This window comes from Bufo gargarizans, chromosome 1 (genome assembly GCF_014858855.1).
Source record: "Bufo gargarizans isolate SCDJY-AF-19 chromosome 1, ASM1485885v1, whole genome shotgun sequence".
NCBI lineage: Eukaryota > Metazoa > Chordata > Amphibia > Anura > Bufonidae > Bufo > Bufo gargarizans.
In genome coordinates, this window is record NC_058080.1 from 301,747,716 (window position 1) to 301,769,458 (window position 21,743).

Consider the following 21,743-nt stretch of genomic DNA (forward strand, 5'->3'; position numbering starts at 1 on the left):
AACTCTTAACCTCAACCTCACAGGAGAGTAATTCCAATATCATAAATGTTAAATATCTCAGCATGTATTTTACCAGTTCTGTCACTTATATGTGTAATTAATTTTACTGAAGAGTGATAACAGCATCATATGCTATTGATACAGATATTCAATTATTGGTCTTGCAAATGTGTGCAGACCCCCTATATTTAATTACAGTTCTGAATCTATTGTTGATTTCCAGTCTTGTTTTGTATCCTGATTTTTGGCCTAAGGTGCTGAGATGACAAAAAAAAATGACCTCTAACACTTTTCCTTGTATTAGGCCTGCAAATTTAGTATAGTTCTTGTGGTCTACAATCTACCCTCCAATCTGACATTTAAAGGGGTTGTAGTGGATATAAATGTAAGAAATTTAAGAAAAAATTGCATAAAATTGTAAAATGTCATACTCACCTTGCTAATCCTCTGCTGCCCCTGTTCTGATGTTTCTTGGACACACTAGAAATGATTGTAAAGCCAATAACTGGCTGCAGCAGTGACTTGCCACAGACAGTTATTGGCTGAGCCATCTTATCTTGTGTGTGTCAAGAGGGACATAGAAGTGGAGACTTGTGGGGGAGCACAAACCATCGGATTGGTTACAATGGGGGATCCACAAGTGAGTATGACTTTTATTACATTAACCCATAGGATACCAGTGCCATACCTGTATGGTGCTGCAGGACGTGACTTACAGGTATGGCACACTGATCGGGCGGGTGCAGAAGCTGCACCCACAAGTCAGTAGCACATGCCCGACTGTCATTGACAACTGACCCCCTGCTGTATATGCTGCCATCCGTGAATACACCCATGTTGGCGTATTAACCCCCTGTATGCGGCATACATGGGGCTTGTGGAGGGTATGGACTCCCTCCCCGTCTCCATTGGGTCCCCGTACTGCAGTGATAGGGACACGATGGCTGAGAAGGCAGCCCCATGCCTTACACAGGCATTGGGGCTTGCCTTTTATGGAAACCTATGAGATCCAGCCCCCAGAGTTTAACAAAAACTCTGTCAGCGTAAAAGCTGACAGCAATGCATTACAATACAGGATGTATTGTAATGCATTGCAGGGTATCAGACTCCCAAAAGTTTAAGACCCACAGTTGGATAAAGTGTAATAATAAGTGATCAAAAATCATATGTACCCCAAAATAGTACCAATAAAACAGTCAGCAAAATGATTAAAATGGTAAATCTGCAAAAAAAAGTAAATTTTTGGAATGTCACCCCCATTTTCCCTACATTCTTGTGGAACACCTAAAGGGTTAACAAAGTTTGGAAAATGAGTTTTGAATAACTTGAAGTGTGTAGTTTGTAACATGGTGTCATTTATGCGTGGTTTCTACTATGTAAGCCCCACAAAGTGACTTCATAACTGAACTGGTCCTTAAAAAGTGGGTTTTGGAAAAAGATTAAAACATTAAGAATTGCTTCTGAAATTCTAGCTAAAAAAATAAAATTACATTTACAAAATGATGCCAACATAAAGTAGACATATGGGAAATGTAAAGTAGTAACTATTTTATAAGGTATCACTATCTGATTTAAAGCAAAGAAATTAAAATGTAATAATTTATTTTTTCAAAATTTTATGTAAATTTGTAATGATTTTCAACAATGTTCATATCAGGGGACCATGAGGGCCATGGTAAAATCTTCAGCTTTCACCTTTTGAGGTACTCTATTGTAGATGTTGAGGTGTGTTTAGGATCATTATCCATTTGTAGAAGCCATCATCTTTTCAACTTCAGCTTTTTTACAGTTAGTGTTATGTTTGCTTCCAGAATTTGCTGGAATTTCATTGAATTTATTCTTCCCTTTACCCATGAAATGTTCCTCATGCCATTGGCTGCAACACAACCCCAAAGCTTGATTTTTCCACCCCCATGCTTAATGGTCGGAGAGAGGTGTTCAGTTCATAAAATTGTGTGCCCTTTGTTCTCCAATCATACCTTTGCTCATTGTGGCAAAATAGTTATATTTTAACCTCATCAGTGTACAAGACTTGTTTCCAAAATGCATCAGGCTTATTTAGATGTTCTTTTGCAAACTTCTGACACCTCATTTTGTGTTGAGGATGCAAGGGAGTTTTTCTTTTGATGACTCTTCCATGAAGACAATATTTGTGCAAGTCTCACTAAACAGTAGAACAATGTACCACAACTCCAGTCTCCTAAATCTTCCTAAAGGTCTTTTGCAGTCAGGCAGCCTTTTAGCAATCCTACAAGATGCTTATCTATCTTCTTATGGCCTTCTCCTGCTTTGTGGGCCAGGCAGCTGGATAGAAGAACCCATGGCTGCTGGTTTTTGGAACAAGATTAGAGGAGTCTGGGTATCTATAAAGCTTTAAAATGTGCATTATCAAGCCTTTGCTAACAATGATTGTGAACAAGCCTTAACCCTAACAGGCTATTTAAAGTCTGAGACCTCGATCAAAGTTAACTACGCGCTGAAATCTCCTTGGGTTCCCATACTTTTGCAATTTTCACTCTAAAATTGTACAAAACCAAAATAATACACTGATATTGCTTAAAATGTAAAAACATGTGTTTCATCTCTAATTTTATGCCTTTTGGAGATCATTTTATCTTAACTTGCTTAACTGTTCAATGAAACAGTAATTTTGACCAGGGGTGCCCAAACTTTTGCATGCCACTGTATATACAGACTTATGCATTTAGTAGGTAAAGTTTATTTACTCACTGCAGAAAGCAAGGTACTAAAATTGACCAATAGGAATTTAACAATGAGGGTCACGGATAGAGGAGTGGATCCAGCAGTAAATTGGATAGCAGATGTATGGCATATACTGTAAATAGATAGCGGATGAATGGCAGTGAACAGAAATAGGGCAATGCTGAGCTGTCCCTATTTCAATTCGGCAAATGAGTAAATCAGTAAATCAGCCTGGACAATACAACAGCACAGCAACAAAGACATCTCAAACACAACAGAAGAGACAAACTACAAATCCCAGAAAACACAAAAATCACGCTACACTAGAATAAGATGCAAACGTGGAACTAAAGATACAAAATAACTTGAAGGGAAGGGACTTAGCAGCATTATATAAAAAAATTCTTAAAAAAAATCATACAATGGGATTTCCATTTTTTTTTATTTATTTTTTTATTCTGTCTCTCGGAGTGGGAATGCACCTACAATGTGAATTTCAGACCCCTCCATGATTTCTAAGTGGGAGAACTTGCTAAATCGCAGGGTGTTCAAATACTTCTGTTAGTCACTGTAATTAGATATGCAAAATTGTTTTAATGTGGAAAAAGCACACGTGTTAATTATATAAAAAAAGTGGTGCCAAAAGATATCCAAAATATATTCAGCCCATTAAGTTGTATGTACGAGACGTCCCAGAGAGACATATATTAATTGCGATATCCGAGACAGACGTTTCGGTCTAGTTTGACCTTTTTGAATGTTTCTGGAGCTCCATCATTTGGATTCCACACGTGGAACGCCCATGCATACAACCTAATGAGCTGAATATATTTTTGGATATCTTTTGGCACTCTTTGTGTTAACACGTGTGCTTTTTCCACATTAAAACTATTTTGCATATCTAAATGAGTGTGCGTGGCTCCAAGCTATAGATTGTTAGGTATTGAACAGTATTTTTTTTGTTGTGTATGTGTTGGTGTTACTGTGTATGATTGTTATTTAGGCACTTTAATGGAAGTGTTATTTAGCTAAAATATAGCACTATTAATTGATCCATACAATATTTTATTCTGTATGGGAATTTTATAAGGCACTGTTTGGTATGCTTATTTTTACACTGTATGAGATTACACCATAGGGCATCTACAGTGGCTAACAGAGCTGATTAGACATAAATTAAAGGGATTTTTGGCACTTAGATATTGATGACCTACCCTCGGGATAGGTCATCAATATCAGATTGGTGGAAAGTTCCATCAACTGTGTAATTTCAGGCAACAGTGTACTGCAGCTCTTCTCCCTTTCACTTGAATGGTAACTGAGATGCAATAACCCGACATGGCCACTACACAGTTTGCGGAACCTTGTGCTTCTGGCTCTGTTTACTGTATAGCTTCAGGAGCAAGTGGCAGCAGGTGACCAACTCTCCATAAGACCATCTTTTAGTGCAATTTTGGGTTGTTGCCTCAGAAGATGCTTCACTGTATTTAGAATGTTTCAGTTTCTTTGAAGTTTGATATTTAGAAATGCATAGTAATAACTAACCTTTTTCTCAATATGAACTGAAATAAGTGATATTCCATATGGTACATATAGTACTATAGTGCTGTTTCTGTAATATGGTAGACACCTTAGGCCTGATTTGACCCAAGGATAACATTTTGGATGATATTTTGGCTATTAAATTTATTCAGAAGTGACTTAAATGTGGGCAAGCAGCTGATAGTGAGATCTCTATATAGTGCTGTGACTGTTGGAGGAGTGACAGACTCATGTAGATGGCAGTTCTCAGTTAAATGGTTTAAATATTAGTGCTAATGTTTAGTCAGGTGTGTGCTTTCCATTGGAGGCCAAATTCTGTGATAGCCATGGCAGAGATTCAACTCAGCAGTTGCAAATGTGTAACGAAATAGTTTAGTATTTAAAACATCAAATGTAGTAATAATGTAGGCAATCCACTTGTAATAATTTGTGAATATTGTGGGGATTCGCTTTGGTAGGCAGCTTAGCGGACGCAGTATAGAGGCAATCAGAAAGTCTTTAACTTAAATAGTTCAGTGTTTATTCACACAGAAGGCAAAACTAAATAACAGTTCACAGTGTTGGTGTATGTTCACACCACGGAAAGTCCACAGAACACAAGCGTTCACCTTGTTAGCAGTTTTTCATCAGCCATCCACAGCAGGCTTTAGGGGGCCTGTTTTCCAGCAATGCGGCTCTCAGCCCTTTAGCACGGCACGCCTCATGCAGATCCCAAAACCACAGAGCCGCCACAGCATCACTGTGAAATGGAGGATAATCCACACAGCTGAGACTGCTGGCTGGGTTTTTATATCCCTAACCAAAACCCGGCCTGGAATGTGGGGAGAAACCAACCACCATGCACTTTGGCTGCTCCCAGTAAGAGCTGACCCTGGATCGGCTCTACAGCCATACTAAATAACAAATTTAAAATTACTGACTCTTACCTCACCAAGGCCAGGAATCTCGGTGAAACATACCTTCCCTCAATGACGGACCCTTTCACCTTCCTACATACCCCGCCCTTTGTTCAACCCTGAGGGGGTGAACACTTGCCAGACAGTGTACGTGGGACAGGGCATCTGCGTTTCTCTGTAACCTGCCTGCCCTATGTTCCACGGAAAACTTAAAGTTTTGTAAAGACAAAAACCACCTGGTGACCCGAGCAGTCCTCTCTATAGCTTGGCTCATCCATTTGAGAGGGGAGTGGTCTGTTACCAGACGGAACTTTCTCCCCAACAGATAATAGCGGAGAGACTCGAGTTCCCACTTGATGGCCAGGCCCTCTCTTTCCACTATAATGTAACTTGTCTCGGCTGGGGTAAGCTTTTGGCTCAGGAAAACAACGGGATGTTCCTCCCCTTTGATGTCCTGAGAGAGTACAGCTCAGAGGCCTACTTCAGAGGCATCAGTCTGTACCACAAACTCCCTCTTGAAGTCGGGCGTCACCAATACCAGGGACCCACACAGGGTTGACTTCAAAGCGTAGAAAGCCTTTTCCACCTACTCATTCCACTGGACCGTCACTGACTTGTGTCCCTTCAAAAGGCCTGTCAATGGTGCGGCGACTGTAGCAAAATTGGGGACAAACCTCATATAGTACCCCATCATACCCAGGAACGACATTACTTGCCGAGTAGTGACAGGTCGGGGCCAATTCCTAATTGCCTCAATTTGTTCACCTGAGGTTTGATCATTCCATGCCAAATTACATACCCCAGGTACTTGGTCTCTTATAACCCTATCGCACACTTTTTTTGGGTTATCGGTTAAGCCAGCCTTCCTAAGGGAGTCAACTACACAACTACAGCCGGTACTTTAGGTAGGTGACTTTCTCAGTCGGTGCTATTGTCCAGGTACGCCGACGCATACCGACGATGTGGACGGAGTACAATGTCCATTAGCCTTTGTAACGTGGCAGGAGCGCCATGTAGACCAAAGGGTAATACCTTATACTGATACAGCCCTCTAGCATGATGAAAGCCGTTTTTTTCTTGGCAGCCTCCATCAAGGGTACCTGCCAGTACCCTTTGGTGAGGTCCAACACAGAAAAATACCGGGCTTGGCCTAACTTCTCAATAAGCTCATCCACTCGGGGCATGGGATACGCGTCAAACTTGGACACCTCATTCAGTTTTCGGAAATCCTTACAGAACCGCAATGTCCTATCCGGCTTGGGTATTAAGACTATCGGACTGGCCCATTAACTTTTTGATTCCTTGATGACACCTAGCTGGAGCATTAGCTGCACTTCCTCCGCGATGGCTTCTCGCCGAACCTCGGGTACCCGGTATGGTTTTAACCAGACTTTTGCCTGAGGCTCAGTGACAATGTCATGCCGGATTATGGATGTGCGTCCAGAGAGGTCCGAGAACACATCCGTGTTCCAACTAACGAACTCCCTGGCTTCCTGAGCCTGTTTAGAGGAGAGTCTGTCAGCAATTTTCACTGTGGCAGCTGCTTCCCTTGCTTCAGACAGAGGGGCCGAAACCGCTTCCCCTAGGAACCCTGGTTGTGGGCTGTCTTCCGTACAGGTTTCCCTATCTTTCCATGGTTTGAGCAGATTCACATGGTACATCTGCTTCGGCTTTCACCTCCCTGGCTGGTGTACCTTGTAATCTACCTCTCCACTACCTCTCTACCTCTACCTCTTTTTTTTTAGTACCTCGTAGGGCCCCTGCCACCTAGCTAGGAACTTACTGTCTACGGTCGGTACCAGAACCAACACCTGATCACCCGGGTTAAAGTTGTTGACCCGAGCCTGCCTATTATAGACCCTACTCTAGGCTCGCTGTGTTGCCTCCATATTCTCCCTAACCAGAGGTAACACTGTTTCCATCCGTCCTTGCATCTGGGCGACGTACTCAACAACACTTTTGTGCGGTGTGGGTTGTTGTTCCCACGTCTCTTTGGCGACATCCAACAGACCGCGCGGGTGTCTGCCGTCTAGCAGTTCGAAGGGCGAGAACCCATTAGAGGCCTGGCGCACTTCTCGCACTGCGAACATGAGATAGGGCAGAAAAAGATCCCAGTCCCTCCCCTCCTTAAACACCACTCTTTTTAATATATTTTTTTGTGTTTGATTAAACCTCTGTACCAGGCCATTCTTTTGCGGATGATACACAGATGTCCGTAGCTGTTTTATGTGGAGCAACTTGCAGAGTTTCCTCATGACCTTGGACATAAACGAGGTCCCTTGTTCAGTCAGAACTGTCTTAGGCAGACCCACTCGAGAAAACATCTCCATTAACTCCTTAGCTATGAGTTTGGCTGATGTATGACACAGTGGCACCGCCTCCGGGTACCGAGTGGCGTAGTCAAGGATGACTAAGATTTGTTGGTGCCCTGTAGAGGACTTCGGTACTGGGCCTATGAGATCCATAGCGATCCGCTCGAATGAAACCTCAATAATTGGGAGAGGGACCAGGGGACTATGGAAATGTGGCTGGGGGCTGGTTATCTGGCAGGCTGGGCAAGACTTGCAATACTCTTCCACCTGAACACACTGGGCCAGTCGAACTGCTGTAGAATCCGGTCCTGCGTTTTCTGCTGGCCCAGGTGTCCCCCAAGAACATGTTGGTGGGCTAACTCCAACACAAGCTTGCGATACGCCGTGAGGCACCACCAGCTGTTTAACATGCTCATCCCGTAGTTGATTTACCCAGTACAGCATCTCTTGTTGAACCACAAAACGGGGGAACATAGACTCGTCCCCCGTTTGTTGTTGCTCACCCTCAACTACTACCACATTTTCCCAGGCACGAGATAGAGTTGGGTCCTGGTGCTGTGCTGTACCAAAGTTATATCTGGAGATGTTGAGGTCTGCCAACTCCAGACCCGGCGGCAAGTCCTCCACATCTCCCACCATCACACTTAGTGGGGTTGTCTCCCCCTCTTCCACCAAAGTGGTGGTCACCCCTACCACTGGCCCTTCGGACTCAGGTTCCCAGGGTTCTGGTCTCCCCCCTGAGCCGGGCCACTCTGCTAGGGTCACATCTGTCTTCCGGGTATCGGCACGGCCACCTTTTCGAACACCGCCAGATATGTCTCTACATCGTCCGATTGGGTCATCTTAGGGATCGCCGCACGAACAGCTTTCCGGGCATTTTGGACATTCTGGGACGCTCCTGCCGCTTGTAATGCCATCACATGCTGTAATAGCAGCTGGTTGGTTTCCTGCTTCTGCTTGTTAGCCTCCCACTGCTGCAAGTTAGCCTCCACAAGGGCTTTCACGACCACATCCATTTTGTCAGGGGACACGGGTCGTAACCTTGCCGGTTTGATAAAGGACATACACCCATGCCCGGGTAAAAAACTAAAACTTTACGGCCTTCAGGCCAGCCTCACTGCGTTTGCCCACATCCGACACCAAATGTGGGGATTCGCTCTGGTAGGCAGCTTAGCGGACGCAGTATAGAGGCAATCAGAAAGTCTTTAACTTAAATAGTTCAGTGTTTATTCACACAGAAGGCAAAACAAAATAACAGTTCACAGTGTTGGTGTATGTTCACACCATGGAAAGTCCACAGAACACAAGCATTCACCTTGTTAGTAGACATGTCCCGAACTATTCGCCGGCGAACATCGCCTGTTCACGTTCGCCATGGCAGGCGAACATATGCGATGTTCGGTCTGCCCCCTATACGTCATCATTGAGCAAACTTTGACCCTGTACCTCACAGTCAGCAGACACATTCCAACCAATCAGCATACCCTCCGTCCCAGACCCTCCCACCTCCTAAAAAAAAAGCAAGGACGGCAGCCATCTTAGATTCATTCTGAAGCTGCAGTGTTAGTTAGAGCAGGGAGAGTGCTGCTGCTGCGGAATTAATAGTGAAATCGTTAGCTAGGCCAGTGTTCTGTGTCCACTCCAGTCCTCAAAGACTCATCTGCTGCAAGGACAGCATCCTGACAGCACCCCAAAAAGCCCTTTTTAGGACTGGTACACAGTCTGCTTTTATAAAAAAAAATCTATATATATATATATATATATATATATATATATTGCAGTTTCCTGCCCGTGTGTGAGAGGCCACAGGCCCACATATAAGATAGGGCCAGGGGCTATCCATAATGGTTCTTATCTGCCGACACATTCTATGTTTCTATGTTTCTGTACTGTGTGCACACCACTCATGCACACCACTCAACTCATATAGGGTGAACCAGCACCTTGCTGTTAAAAAATAATTTTATTTTTCCTCTGTAATATACTTGCAGTTGCCTGCCAGTGAGTGTCAGGCCCACAGACTGTACTGTGCCCACTGCCCACCACTTATATAGGGTGGCACAGCACCTTGCTGTTAGAAATTTCATTAAATTTTTCCTCTGTAATATACTTGCAGTTGCCTGCCAGTGAGTGTCATACCCACAGACTGTACTGTGCCCTCCACTCATATAGAGTGACACCGCACCTTGCTGTTAAAAAAGTCATTTAATTTTTCCTCTGTAATATACTTGCAGTTGCCTGCCAGTGAGTGTCAGGCCCACAGACTGTACTGTGCCCACTGCCCACCACTCATATAGGGTGGCACAGCACCTTGCTGTAAAAAAGTCATTTAATTTTTCCTCTGTAATATGCTTGCAGTTGCCTGCCAGTGAGTGTCAGGCCCACAGACTGTACTGTGCCCACCACTCATATAGGGTGGCACAGCACCTTGCAGATAAAAAACAATTATTTAATTTTTCCTCTGAAATATAATTGCAGTTGCCTGCCAGTGAGTGTCAGGCCTACAGACTGTACTGTGCCCACTGCCCACCACTCATATAGAGTGGCACAGCAGCTTGCTGTTAAAAATGTAATTTAATTTTTCCTCTGTAATATACTTGCAGTTGCCTGCCAGTGAGTGTCAGGCCCACAGACTGTACCGTGCCCACTGCCCACCACTCATATAGGGTGGCACAGCACCTTGCTGTAAAAAAGTCATTTAATTTTTCCTCTGTAATATGCTTGCAGTTGCCTGCCAGTGAGTGTCAGGCCCACAGACTGTACTGTGCCCACTGCCCACCACACATATAGAGTGGCACAGCACCTTGCTGTAAAAAAGTCATTAAATTTCTCCTCTGTAATATACTTGCAGTTGCCTGCCAGTGAGTGTCGGGCCCACAGACTGTACTGTGCACACTGCACACCACTCATATAGGGTGGAACACACCTTGCTGTAAAAACATTCATTACATTTTTCCTCTGTAATATACTTGCAGTTGCCTGCCAGTGAGTGTCAGGCCCACAGACTGTACTGTGCCCACTGCCCACCACTCATATAGGGTGGCACAGCACCTTGCCGATAAAAAGATTAATTTAATTTTTCCTCTGTAATATAATTGCAGTTGCCTGCCAGTGAGTGTCAGGTCCACAGACTGTACTGTGCCCACTGCCCACCACTCATATAGGGTGGCACAGCACCTTGCTGTAAAAAAATTCATTTAATTTTTCCTCTGTAATGTACTTGCAGTTGCCTGCCAGTGAGTGTCACGCCCACAGACTGTACTGTGCCCACTGCCCACCACTCATATAGGGTGGCACAGTACCTTGCACACATAGTACCACTAATCTAAAAAAAAAATGACAGGCAGAGGCAGGCCACCCCGCAGGGGCCGTCGTGGTCGTGGTGCTGTGTTTTTCTTTGGTCCTAGAATAATGCCCAGTGTTCAGAGGCCACGTACCCTGAACTCGAAAATTTGGAGGACATAGTTGACTGGCTTACACAAGACACCCAATCTTCTACAGCTTCTGCTCGGAACCTTGATGCACCATCCTCCTCCAGCTCAGCTTCGGGCACCTCTCAAGTTACCACTCGCCCGCCCGCCGCCACCACCAACACTAGCACCACAGCCGCTTCACCTGATCTGTCAGAGGACTTATTTACACATCAGTTGGAAGAAATGAGTGATGCGCAACTATTATTGCCAGTGGATTTAGATAGCAGGGATATGTCTCAGTCAGGCAGCATTACACACATGGACATACGGTGTGATGATGATGATGTTGTACCTGCTGCTGCTTCCTTTGCTGAGTTTTCAGATACAAGTGAAGTGGTTGATGATGACGATGTGTCCATGGATGTCACATGGGTGCCCACTCGAAGAGAAGAAGAACAGGGGGAAAGTTCAGATGGGGAGACAGAGAGGAGGAGGAGACTAGTTGGAAGCAGAGGGAGGTCGTTGCAAGTAGCTAGTGGCACAGTCAGACAGCATGTATCAGCACTCGGGGTCAGCCAGACAGCATGCCAATCAACGCATGCTGTTGCCACCACCAGAATGCCGTCATTGCAAAGCTCAGCAGTGTGGCATTTTTTTTGTGTGTCTGTCTCTGCTAACAGCGATGCCATTTGCAACCTGTGTCAAAAGAAACTGAGTCGTGGGAAGTCGAACACCCACCTAGTTACAACTGCTTTGCGAAGGCACATGATCTCACATCACAAACGCCTATAGGGTCAACACATGATGAGTACAAGCAGCACACAAACTCAAAGCCACCATCCTCCTCCTGGTCCAGCATCTTCAGCCACGTCAACCACTGCTGTCCTCCTTGCCCCCTCTCAACCACCCGTCACTCCGCCTCTCACCTTCAGCAGTTCCTGCTCATCTGCCCACAGTCAGGTGTCTGTCAAGGAAATGTTTGAGCGTAAGAAGCCAATGTCACAGAGTCACCCCCTTGCTCGGCGTCTGACAGCTGGCTTGACGGAACTCTTAGCCCGCCAGCTTTTACCATACAAAATTAGTTTTCTTCCTGGAGCGTGCCCTGCGAAGAGTGCTGGGTCAGGCTGTAGATGAGCGTGAAGAGGAAGAGTTGCGGTCACCATCACCACCAGAAACAGCCTTATGATCATCGCTTGCTGGACCTGCGGCAACGCTGGAAGAGGAGTCTGAGGAGTCAGAGGAGGAATGTGGCTTTGAGGAAGACCAACCACAGCAGGCATCCCAGGGTGCTCGTTGTCACCTATCTGGGACCCGTGGTGTTGTACGTGGCTGGGGGGAAGAACAGACCTTCAATGAGATCAGTGAGGGTGAGGAACGGGACATGAGTAGCTCGGCATCCAACCTTGTGCAAATGGGGTCTTTCATGCTGTCGTGCCTGTTGAGGGACCCTCATATAAAACGGCTGAAGGAGAACGACCTGTACTGGGTGGCCATGCTACTAGACCCCCGGTATAAGCAGAAAGTGGCCGAAATGTTACCGAATTACCGGAAGTCGGAAAGGATGCAGCAGTTCCAAAACAAGTTAAAAAGTATGCTTTACACAGCGTATAAGGGTGATGTCACAGCACAACGGGAATATAACAGGGGAAGAGGTGAAAGTAATCCTCCTCCTACCACGACCACACCGGCAAGGACAGGACGCTTTACAGACGTGTTGTTGATGGTGGACATGCAGAGCTTTTAAAGTCCTATGCATCGCCACAGCCCTTCGGGGTCCACCCTCAGAGAACGACTCGACTGACAGGTAGCAGACTACCTCGCCTTAACTGCAGATATCGACACTCTGAGGAGCGATGAACCCCTTGACTACTGGGTGTGCAGGCTTGACCTGTGGCCTTAGCTATCCCAATTTGCGATAGAACTTCTGGCCTGCCCCACTTCAAGTGTCCTGTCAGAAAGGACCTTCAGCGCAGCAGGAGGTATTGTCACTGAGAAGAGAAGTCGCCTAGGTCAAAAAAGTCTAGATTACCTCACCTTTATTAAGATGAATGAGGCATGGATCCCGAAGGGACTGACAGTGGGGTATGCATTTGCCTAAAAAAGGCCTGATGAGATGCCTTGGGCTAAAAATGGTCCACATGCCGCTGTATTTAATCTCTGCATGCCGGATGACTTGCGTGACTTCTCCGCCACCAACTAGGGTTCAAACCGCACTTTCTGCCTGGAAAACATCAACTTTTCTGGCCGCTGCGGCTGCAACAATACCTACTTTTTCAGGCATGTGTACAAGCCAAATTTTTCTGGCCTCTGGTGCTGCACTGTGGCTGCAAAAAAAAAAAAAAAAGGCACATACATGTGTCAATTCTTCTTCGTTATCGTTACCTTGTTGTGGTGAAGGGGCTTGCGCATCACAATGAAGCGATCACCTCTATGAGTGTGTTGGCAATGTTGGCACACCCCAGATGATAAGGTCGTTGCTTCATTGTGCAACATTGTTTTCTGGGTCACTTAACAGTCACTGAACTACCTCAGCACGACCATAGGCTTTGAAAAACCGCCATCGCCTGCAGTCTCCCAAACATGCGCACGAGCACAGTCATCACTGCGCCAAGATTGATGCATAGAGGAATAAAATTTATGTCATGAGTGTGTCAACTATTGACGACAACTCTTTGTGGTTGTTTGCGGTGCGTTAAACGGGGAGTTTGGTCTGTCACTGTGAAGCGGACGTAACCCTTACACTACCTGATCGATACAACATCATACCTGATCGTATACACACACTGGATGTTTTAAACCACGTTATTCCAAACAATTTAGGAATGTTTGGTGATTTATGCCCTTTATGGATTAAAACCCGACTCTGCGTCAACTACGTAATTTTCCATGAGAGTTTTGCCATGGTTCCCCCTCCGGCATGCCACAGTCCAGGTGTTAGTCCCCTTGAAACAACTTTTCCATCACTATTGTGGCCAGAAAGAGTCCCTGTGGGTTTTAAAATTCGCCTGCCTATTGAAGTCTATGGCGGTTCGCCCGTTCGCGAACATTTGCGTAAATTCGCATTTGCCGTTCGCAAACTGATTTTTTTTGTTCGCGACATCTCTACTTGTTAGCATTTTTTCATCAGCCATCCACAGCAGGCTTTAGGGGGCCTGTTTTCCAGCAACCCGTCTCTCAACCCTTTAGCACGGCACACATGCAGATCTCAAAACCACAGAGCCTCCACAGCTTCACTGTGAAATGGAGGATAATACACACAGCTGAGACTGCTGGCTGGGTTTTTATATCCCTAACCAAAGCCCGGCCTGGAACGTGGGGAGGAGCCACCCACCCAGTCCAGACTAAAAAAAATACCTAGTAGCCATTGGCTCCTGAACTGAAAAATTTTGGAGCCAAATCAAATTTTTAGTCGTCAAATCGAAACCGAAATCAAATTTTGGGTATCGTGACAACACTACGCCGATCAGAACGGGGTAGGGTTGTTTTGATACCAAAATTTTGATTTGCTTTCGTCACCATAAAAAAGTATTGCGATATTCAATACCACGCAAAAAAAAAAAAAAAGCAGCGTGCATTTCGCATTTTATGAAACATTCAGTCCATAATAGAACAGTCCTATCCTATTTTTTGGGGTGGCAAGGTGACTAAAAAGTGGCGAATGCTCGCCGCATAGGAGATATTTTGTAATAATTTAATAGTTTGGACAGCGCTATATAATATGTTTATTTATTATTTATATATTTTATATGTAAAATTGGGAAAGAGGGGATTTAAACTTTAGGGTACTTTCACACTAGCGTTTTTCTTTTCCGGCATAGAGTTCCGTCCTAGGGGCTCTATACCAGAAAAAAACTGATCAGGCATATCCCCATGCATTCTGAATGGAGAGCAATCCGTTCAGGATGCATCAGGATGTCTTCAGTTCAGTCATTTTGACTGATCAGGCAAAAGATAAAATCGCAGCATGCTACGGTTTTATCTCCGGCGAAAAAAACTGAAGATTTGCCTAAATGCCGGATCCAGCATTTTTCCCTATAGGAATGTATTAGTGCCAGATCAAAATACCGGAATGCACCCGCACTAAATCCGGACCAATTCACTTCTATGGGGCTGTGCACATGAGCGGTGATTTTCACACATCACTTGTGCGTTGCGTGAAAATCGCAGCATGCTCTATGTTGTGCGTTTTTCACGCAATGCAGGCCCCATAGACGTTATTGGGGCTGCGTGAAAATCGCAAGCAAGTGCGGATGCGGTGCGATTTTCACGCATGGTTGCTAGGATGAAAGTCTATTCACTGTATTATTTTCCCTCATAACATGGTTATATGGGAAAATAATGGCATTCTTTAATACAGACTGCTTAGTAGAAGGTCAATATAAACATTGGTGGCACAGTGGGCAGTGCCAATGAGGGTTAAAAAAAATAATAATAATTAACTCACCTCCTCCAATTGATCGTCTCCTGTTCTTTCTTCAGGACCTGTCAAAGGACCTGTGTTGACATCACTGTGCTCATCACATGATACATCACATGATCCATCACCATGGTAATGGACCATGTGATGAATTCAGTGACGTCACCACAGGTCCTGAAGAAAGAACAGGAGATCGGCAGCTACGCGATCAACTGGAGGAGGTGAGTTAATTTTTTTTTATTATTTTTTAACCCTCATTGGCACTTCCCACTGAGCCACCAATGTTTCTTATGCTGGGGTGTTTCTTATACAAATACAGGAGGCAGGTGCCGGAATCAAATAGCCGACACCCGACCTTTGTGACAGGGAGCTGCGATCAGCGGCAGTTAACCCCTCAGGTACCGCACCTGAAGGGTTAACTCAACTGCAGCTGATCGCAGCTCCCTGTCACAAAGGTCGGGTGCCGGCTATTTGATCCGGCACCCGTCTCCTGTATTTGTATTACAGGTCAGTTTTCTTCATTAGTGGCGCAGTGGCCACAGCCCTTCCCCGTCTCTTCTTACTGGCGGAGGTGGCGGCAGCAGCACAGGGAGAAGGGAGAGACTCCTTCTCCTCTGCGCTGCTGAGAAGAACATCGGTGGCGGGGCAGAGAACTATCATCTCCTGTGCCCGCCGCTGTATTCAACTGCAGAGCTGCGGCGGTGGGTCTAGTCGCAAATGGCGACAAGACAAAAAAGTCTTGTCGCAATTTGTAAATTCTAAGTCGCATTGGCGACCATTTTGGTCACCATCTTGAACCCTGCACCCACCCTGCACTTTGGCTTCTCCCAGTAAGAGTCGGCCCGTATCGGCTCTACAACCATACTAAATAACAAATATTGTCAGTCAGCACTAACTGCCGCTGACACTTAAAATTACTAGCTCTTACTTCACCGAGGTAAGGAATCTCGTGACACATACCTTACGTCAATGACGGACCCTTGTGCCTTCCTACAATATGCTGAGTACATGTAGGAGATAAGTAAACCTACATAAGGTTTAGTCACAAAAAACAAAATGCTGATTTTTTTTTTCTCTCTATTAATAAAATATTGTCAGGATAATCTAAAACTCCAATAATTTAAAGGGGTTGTCTCACTTCAGCAAGTGTCATTTATTATATAGAGGGAGTTAATACAAGCCACTTACTAATGTATTGTTATTATCCATATTGCTTCCTTTCCTGTCTTGATTCATTTTTTCATCACATTATACACTGCTCGTTTCCATAGTTATGACCAACCTGCAATCCATTACTGGTGGTTGTGCTATAGGAAAAAGTGCCATCCTCTCTGGTAGCTGGGACTGTGATAGCGCACATAGGCCAGTGCTTTTTCCTATAGTGTGCAAGCACAACCACCACTGATGAATTGCAGGGTGGTCATAACCTTGGAAACAAGCAATGTATAATGTGATGAAAAATGAATCCAGCCTGCAAAGGAAGCGATATGGATAATAAAAATACATTAGTAAGGGCCTTGTATTAAAGAGGACCTTTCACCGATTATTACACTGTGAACTAAGTATACAGACATGGAGAGCGGTGCCCGGGGATCTCACTGCACTTACAATTATCCCTAGGCGCCGCTCCGTTCTCCTGCTATGCCCTCCGGTATCTCCGCTCACTAAGTTATAGTAGGCAGAGATTTCGGTCACTAAGTTATGGTAGGCGGAGTCTGCCCTTGTTCTGCTGTCGCGCTGGCCAATCGCAGTGCAGAGCTCACAGCCTGGGATAACAAATTATAACAACATCTGTCGGGCCATGGGAGGTCACATCTCACTTGCCCACTTTTCTCACCACTTCTGAAAAGTGTAAAAAGTTGCAAATTATAATGCTAATATGCCATGCGCCATAATTTGCGACTTTTTTTACACCACTTTTGTGGGGTTATGCCTTAAATACTTCTGCCCCTAGGTGTTTTATCTCTGGATGCATGAATGTATTATATGTACATTGTGAAGACATATTTATCATTACAGTTGCTTTCCTGTTTTTCAGGATATTGTCAAGTGCAGGAAAAGAATTGAATGATAATTTCCTGAAAGCATTAGCCTTAAGGGAAGAGGCAAATCGCAATGGGAAGATGACCGTGAGTACACTAGATTGGATTCATTAATACTCTGTGCAGTAGTTATTTTCTGTAGTCACACTTCGCTGATATGTAACTTAATTGCAGAACATTCATTAGGATTAGGCCTCATGCACACGAACGTATTTTTTAACGTCCCGCAAAACATGGTTCCGTTGTACCGTGATCCGTGCCCGTTTTTTCTTCCGTGGGTCTGCCGTGATTTTTGGAGGATCCACGGACATGAAAGATGAAAAAAAAATCTAAGTCAAGTTTGCCATTGAAATGATATGAAAAAACGGACACGGATCACGGACACGGATCACGGACACGGATGACAATCTTGTGTGCATCCGTGATTTTCACGGACCCATTGACTTGAATGGGCCCGTGAACCGTTGGCCGTGAAAAAAATAGGACAGGTTATATTTTTTTCACGGCCTCGAAACACGGGTCACGGGCGCGGTGTAAAAACGGTGCTCAAGCCGAGTTTTCAACGGCCCCATTGAAAGTCAATGGAGCCGCAGAAAAAAACGGAAAACGGCACAACGGCCACGGGTGCACACAACGGTCGTGTGCATGAGGCCTTAGGCAGATGTTTTTTCTTTTCTATACATATGTGATATTTACAGGTGAAACTCGAAAAATTTAAATATTGTGCAAAGTTCATTTATTTCAGTAATGCAACTTAAAAGGTGAAACTAACATATGAGACTCATTACATGCAAAGCGAGATATTTCAAGCCTTTATTTGTTATATTTTAGGCGATTATGGCTTACAGCTTATGAAACCCCAAAGTCACAATTTTGAGGTCCCCTTTGCTCACGGGATATGGATTATTAGCTGACTAGAGTGTGACACTTTGAGCCTAGAATATGGAACCTTTTCACAAAATTCTAATTTTAAGCTACATTAATGCAATTCTTTTTAATTTGCATTCTTACTGAAATAAATGGACTTTTGCAATATATTCAAATTTTTCAAGTTTCACCTGTATATACAGTATATTTCCTAACTATATATTAACTTGTTTTAGAGATTTGGCATGGTACATTTTAAAGGACATAAAAAAAATGTTTGAATATTTGATCACTTTTTGTTAATGAGCATAAACCCATACTGCAATACATGATTGACTTGAAAAAACATTTTTCATGGAAACATATGCTAAAATGAGAAATGGAAGCCTTGTATGTTACTGTTTACAGCCATTACTTTTCTACAGTAGAAATTACATAGATGGGAATTTTCAATGTAGACATTTAGGAGTTCATTTGCAAACAGATATATGCCACTTTTTGGTTATTCGCACTGCAATCAGTGACTTTTTCCCCTTTTTGGCTGCTCACGACAGGTCTAAAAAGGGGGCTTGGAGAAGAAATGGTCAGGCCAGTAGGCCCGTCTCAGTTATCATTTTCTATGCTCTGTGTTATACTTTAAAGGGCACCTTTCAGCAGATTTGTACCTATGAAACTGGCTGACCTGTTGCAATTGTGCCTGGCAGCTGAAGACATCTGTGTTAGTCCCACATTCATATGTGCCCGCATTGTTGAAAAATGAAATGTTAATGTATGCAAATGAGCCTCTAGGAGCAACGGTAGTATTGCTGTTACACTTACCCTGGGTTCACACCTGAGCGTTCTGAAAGGAGCGCTCTGTATGCGCGATTGTACCGGCGTTTACAATCGCGCATACAGAGACAAGCGAACGCCCATTGTCTCGCGTTCCCGAATATCTATGTACGGGAACGCGTGACAAAACGCCCCAAAAAAGCTCAAGAACTTGTTTGAGCATCGGCGTTTTACAGCGCGATCGTACGCGCTGTAAAACGCCCAGGTGAGAACCATTCCCATAGGGAAGCATTGGTTTCTCCTTGTTGAGCGTTTTACAGCGCGTAGGAACGCGCTGTAAAACGCTCAGGTGTGAACTTAGGGTTAGAGTCTCAGCTCTCTCTGCAACTGCTGTGACCTTAGCCCTTTGATAGCCAGGGCAGGCAGTGAAAAGATCATCATAGAAATAAAACACAAGAAAAACTGCATAGGGAACACAAAAACAAAACCCATAAAACTTTTTGTTTCCTATTCCAACCCTTTTGGAGTCCCCGCCCCCTCGGTAATGCTTTCATCATATATACAATGCTTTGGAATTTTTTGTATTTCACAACATTATTATCTGTAAGTGTTAAAAGGGAACCTGTCATCAACTTTATGCTGCCCATACTAACGACAGAATAAAGTGGTGAGTTGATTGCAGCGGTCTGTCATTTATAAGTTAAAAGTAAGTGGTTGCCGAGAACCAACATCACAATCATTGCAGACTGGGCCTGGAAAAGAGTCATGGCCACCTGAGAAGTGTCATGGTTATTCATGAATTCCTGCTCTCCCTGCCACCTGCTGATGACTGACAGTCTTCTACCTAGTTTTCTCCCTTTCTCTCTAGGAGACAACTGCCAATCATCAGCAGATGGGTGGGAGAGCAGGAGCTTAAGCATAACCAGGACTCTTCTCAAGTTGATTTGACTCATTTCAAGGCCTGTGCTGCTGTGTTTAAGATGCTGGTTTCTTAGCAACCACTTACTTTTAGCTCGAGTGACACAGCATTTCTGTCACTTTTCGAGGTTAGCATAAAGTTGATGACAGGTTGCTTTTAAGGTCCCCATGGGGAAGGAAAGGGGTGTCAGTGGATGAATTTTCAATGGAAAGTGGCACATCCATTAGAAGGGGAAAAGTCAGTAGAGTGATGGGAATTGGTTAAGGATTTGTGGCAGGGTAAAAATGAAGCATTATCTTACTTTGCATCACCCTTCATGATCATGTTAGGGCATCAATTGTGACATGCGGTAGCTATCAAACTTAGATGCTGTGGTCACTCACATAGACCAACCCCCCTCACTCTCTGCTGCTTTGTCCTTTGGGGAGTGAGCAGGATGTAAGAGGGGGACCCCTGGCACCTAAAAGTGGTTTAGGATTCATGTAAGGGTAAGGGAACCCAATACTGGAGTGTCACACAATATATTGCACCAGAAGCTATCTCTCTGTGGTGGCTATCAATAGCTGCCATGTTCTGTCCTCCTCCAGTTGTCTTTAATTACAATATAGAGGAGGGGGTCTAGCACCAAGCCAGCCCTACCTTCAGCATGCTTCCTGGACTTCCCCTAGTAATTATCCATATAGTGTCCCCAGTAGTATGCTCTCTAAGTGGCCAAGGAAAGAACAAAATAATACATTGTGGGTTCTAATCTGACCAAGAGAAACATCTGCATAGAGTTGATATATTCTCCCATGTGTTTGTGTGGGTTTTCTTTCACACTCCAAAAATATGCTACAAATAAAATAATTGGCTTCCTATAAAATGAACCCTAGTGAGTGTTAGAAATGCTTATATGGCAGCCACTGACACCCCTGCTCCATAATAATTTTTAAGCTTTGACTCCCTTGTGTCAAAAAAGCTCATCACAAATGTTTGTCATTAGAGAATCCAGACCCACAGCAATCGGCTGAATTCCCAGGTTTGTCCTCATGCGACAAACCCTTTAACTACCTTTCAAACATAATTTAACCGCTTAGTGACCACCCATATGCCTTTTTACGGCGGTCACTAAGGAGCCCTAGGCTGAGCTTCCGCTTTTTTATGGCGGCCCAGTCTAAGCTCTGCATGTGCCACAGCCCTGCTCTAACAGCCTGGACAGGCAGGAGTGCCGATCCAGACTGTTTAACATTTTACATGTGGCGGGCAATGGTGCCAGCCGCATGTAAAGTGCTGACATTGGGAGTGGAAAAAAACCTTTTCCAAATATGTTTGGTATTGCGGCATCCGTAATGACCTGCACTACTTAAATATCACGTAAATTATTCCCTACTGTAAACGCTGTAAAAAAAACACACAAAAAAATGAAACAAAAAAAACATAATAACAAGCGATCAAAAAGCTCCATTTGCTCCAAAATTATACCAATAAAAAAATACAAGTTGTCCCCCTAAAATCAAGCCCTCACGCAACTCCTTAGAAAGAACAATAAAAGTACTGGGTCTTGGGAAGTGGAAATGCAAAAAAAAAAATTATTTAAGAAAAAAGGGGTTTTATTGCAAAAAAATTGTAAAAACATAAAAAATGTAGTGATATTCCTGTAATCGTACTCACCCAGAGAATAAAAATATTATGTTATTTATACCGGAAAATGAACGCCGTAAAATTTATAACGTAAAAACACAGTGACAGTATTGCTGTTTTTCCCATCTTCCTCCCAAAAAGAGTTAATAAAATTTAATCAGAAAGTTATGTGTACCCCAAAATGGTGCCATTAAAAACTTCAACTTGGCCTGCAATAAACAAGCCCTCATAAAGCTATATA

At 44.1% G+C, this 21,743-nt stretch overlaps 1 protein-coding gene across 1 annotated transcript in view; it reads left to right on the plus strand.

Moving 5' to 3' along the window:
• CFAP299 (cilia and flagella associated protein 299) overlaps nt 1-21,743 on the plus strand; it is a 521,421-nt gene that overhangs the window by 161,173 nt on the left and 338,505 nt on the right. Inside the window, exon 3 of the mRNA XM_044279374.1 lies at nt 17,322-17,412. Coding sequence (XP_044135309.1) covers nt 17,322-17,412 — 91 coding nt within the window. The remainder of the gene's footprint in view (nt 1-17,321; nt 17,413-21,743) is intronic.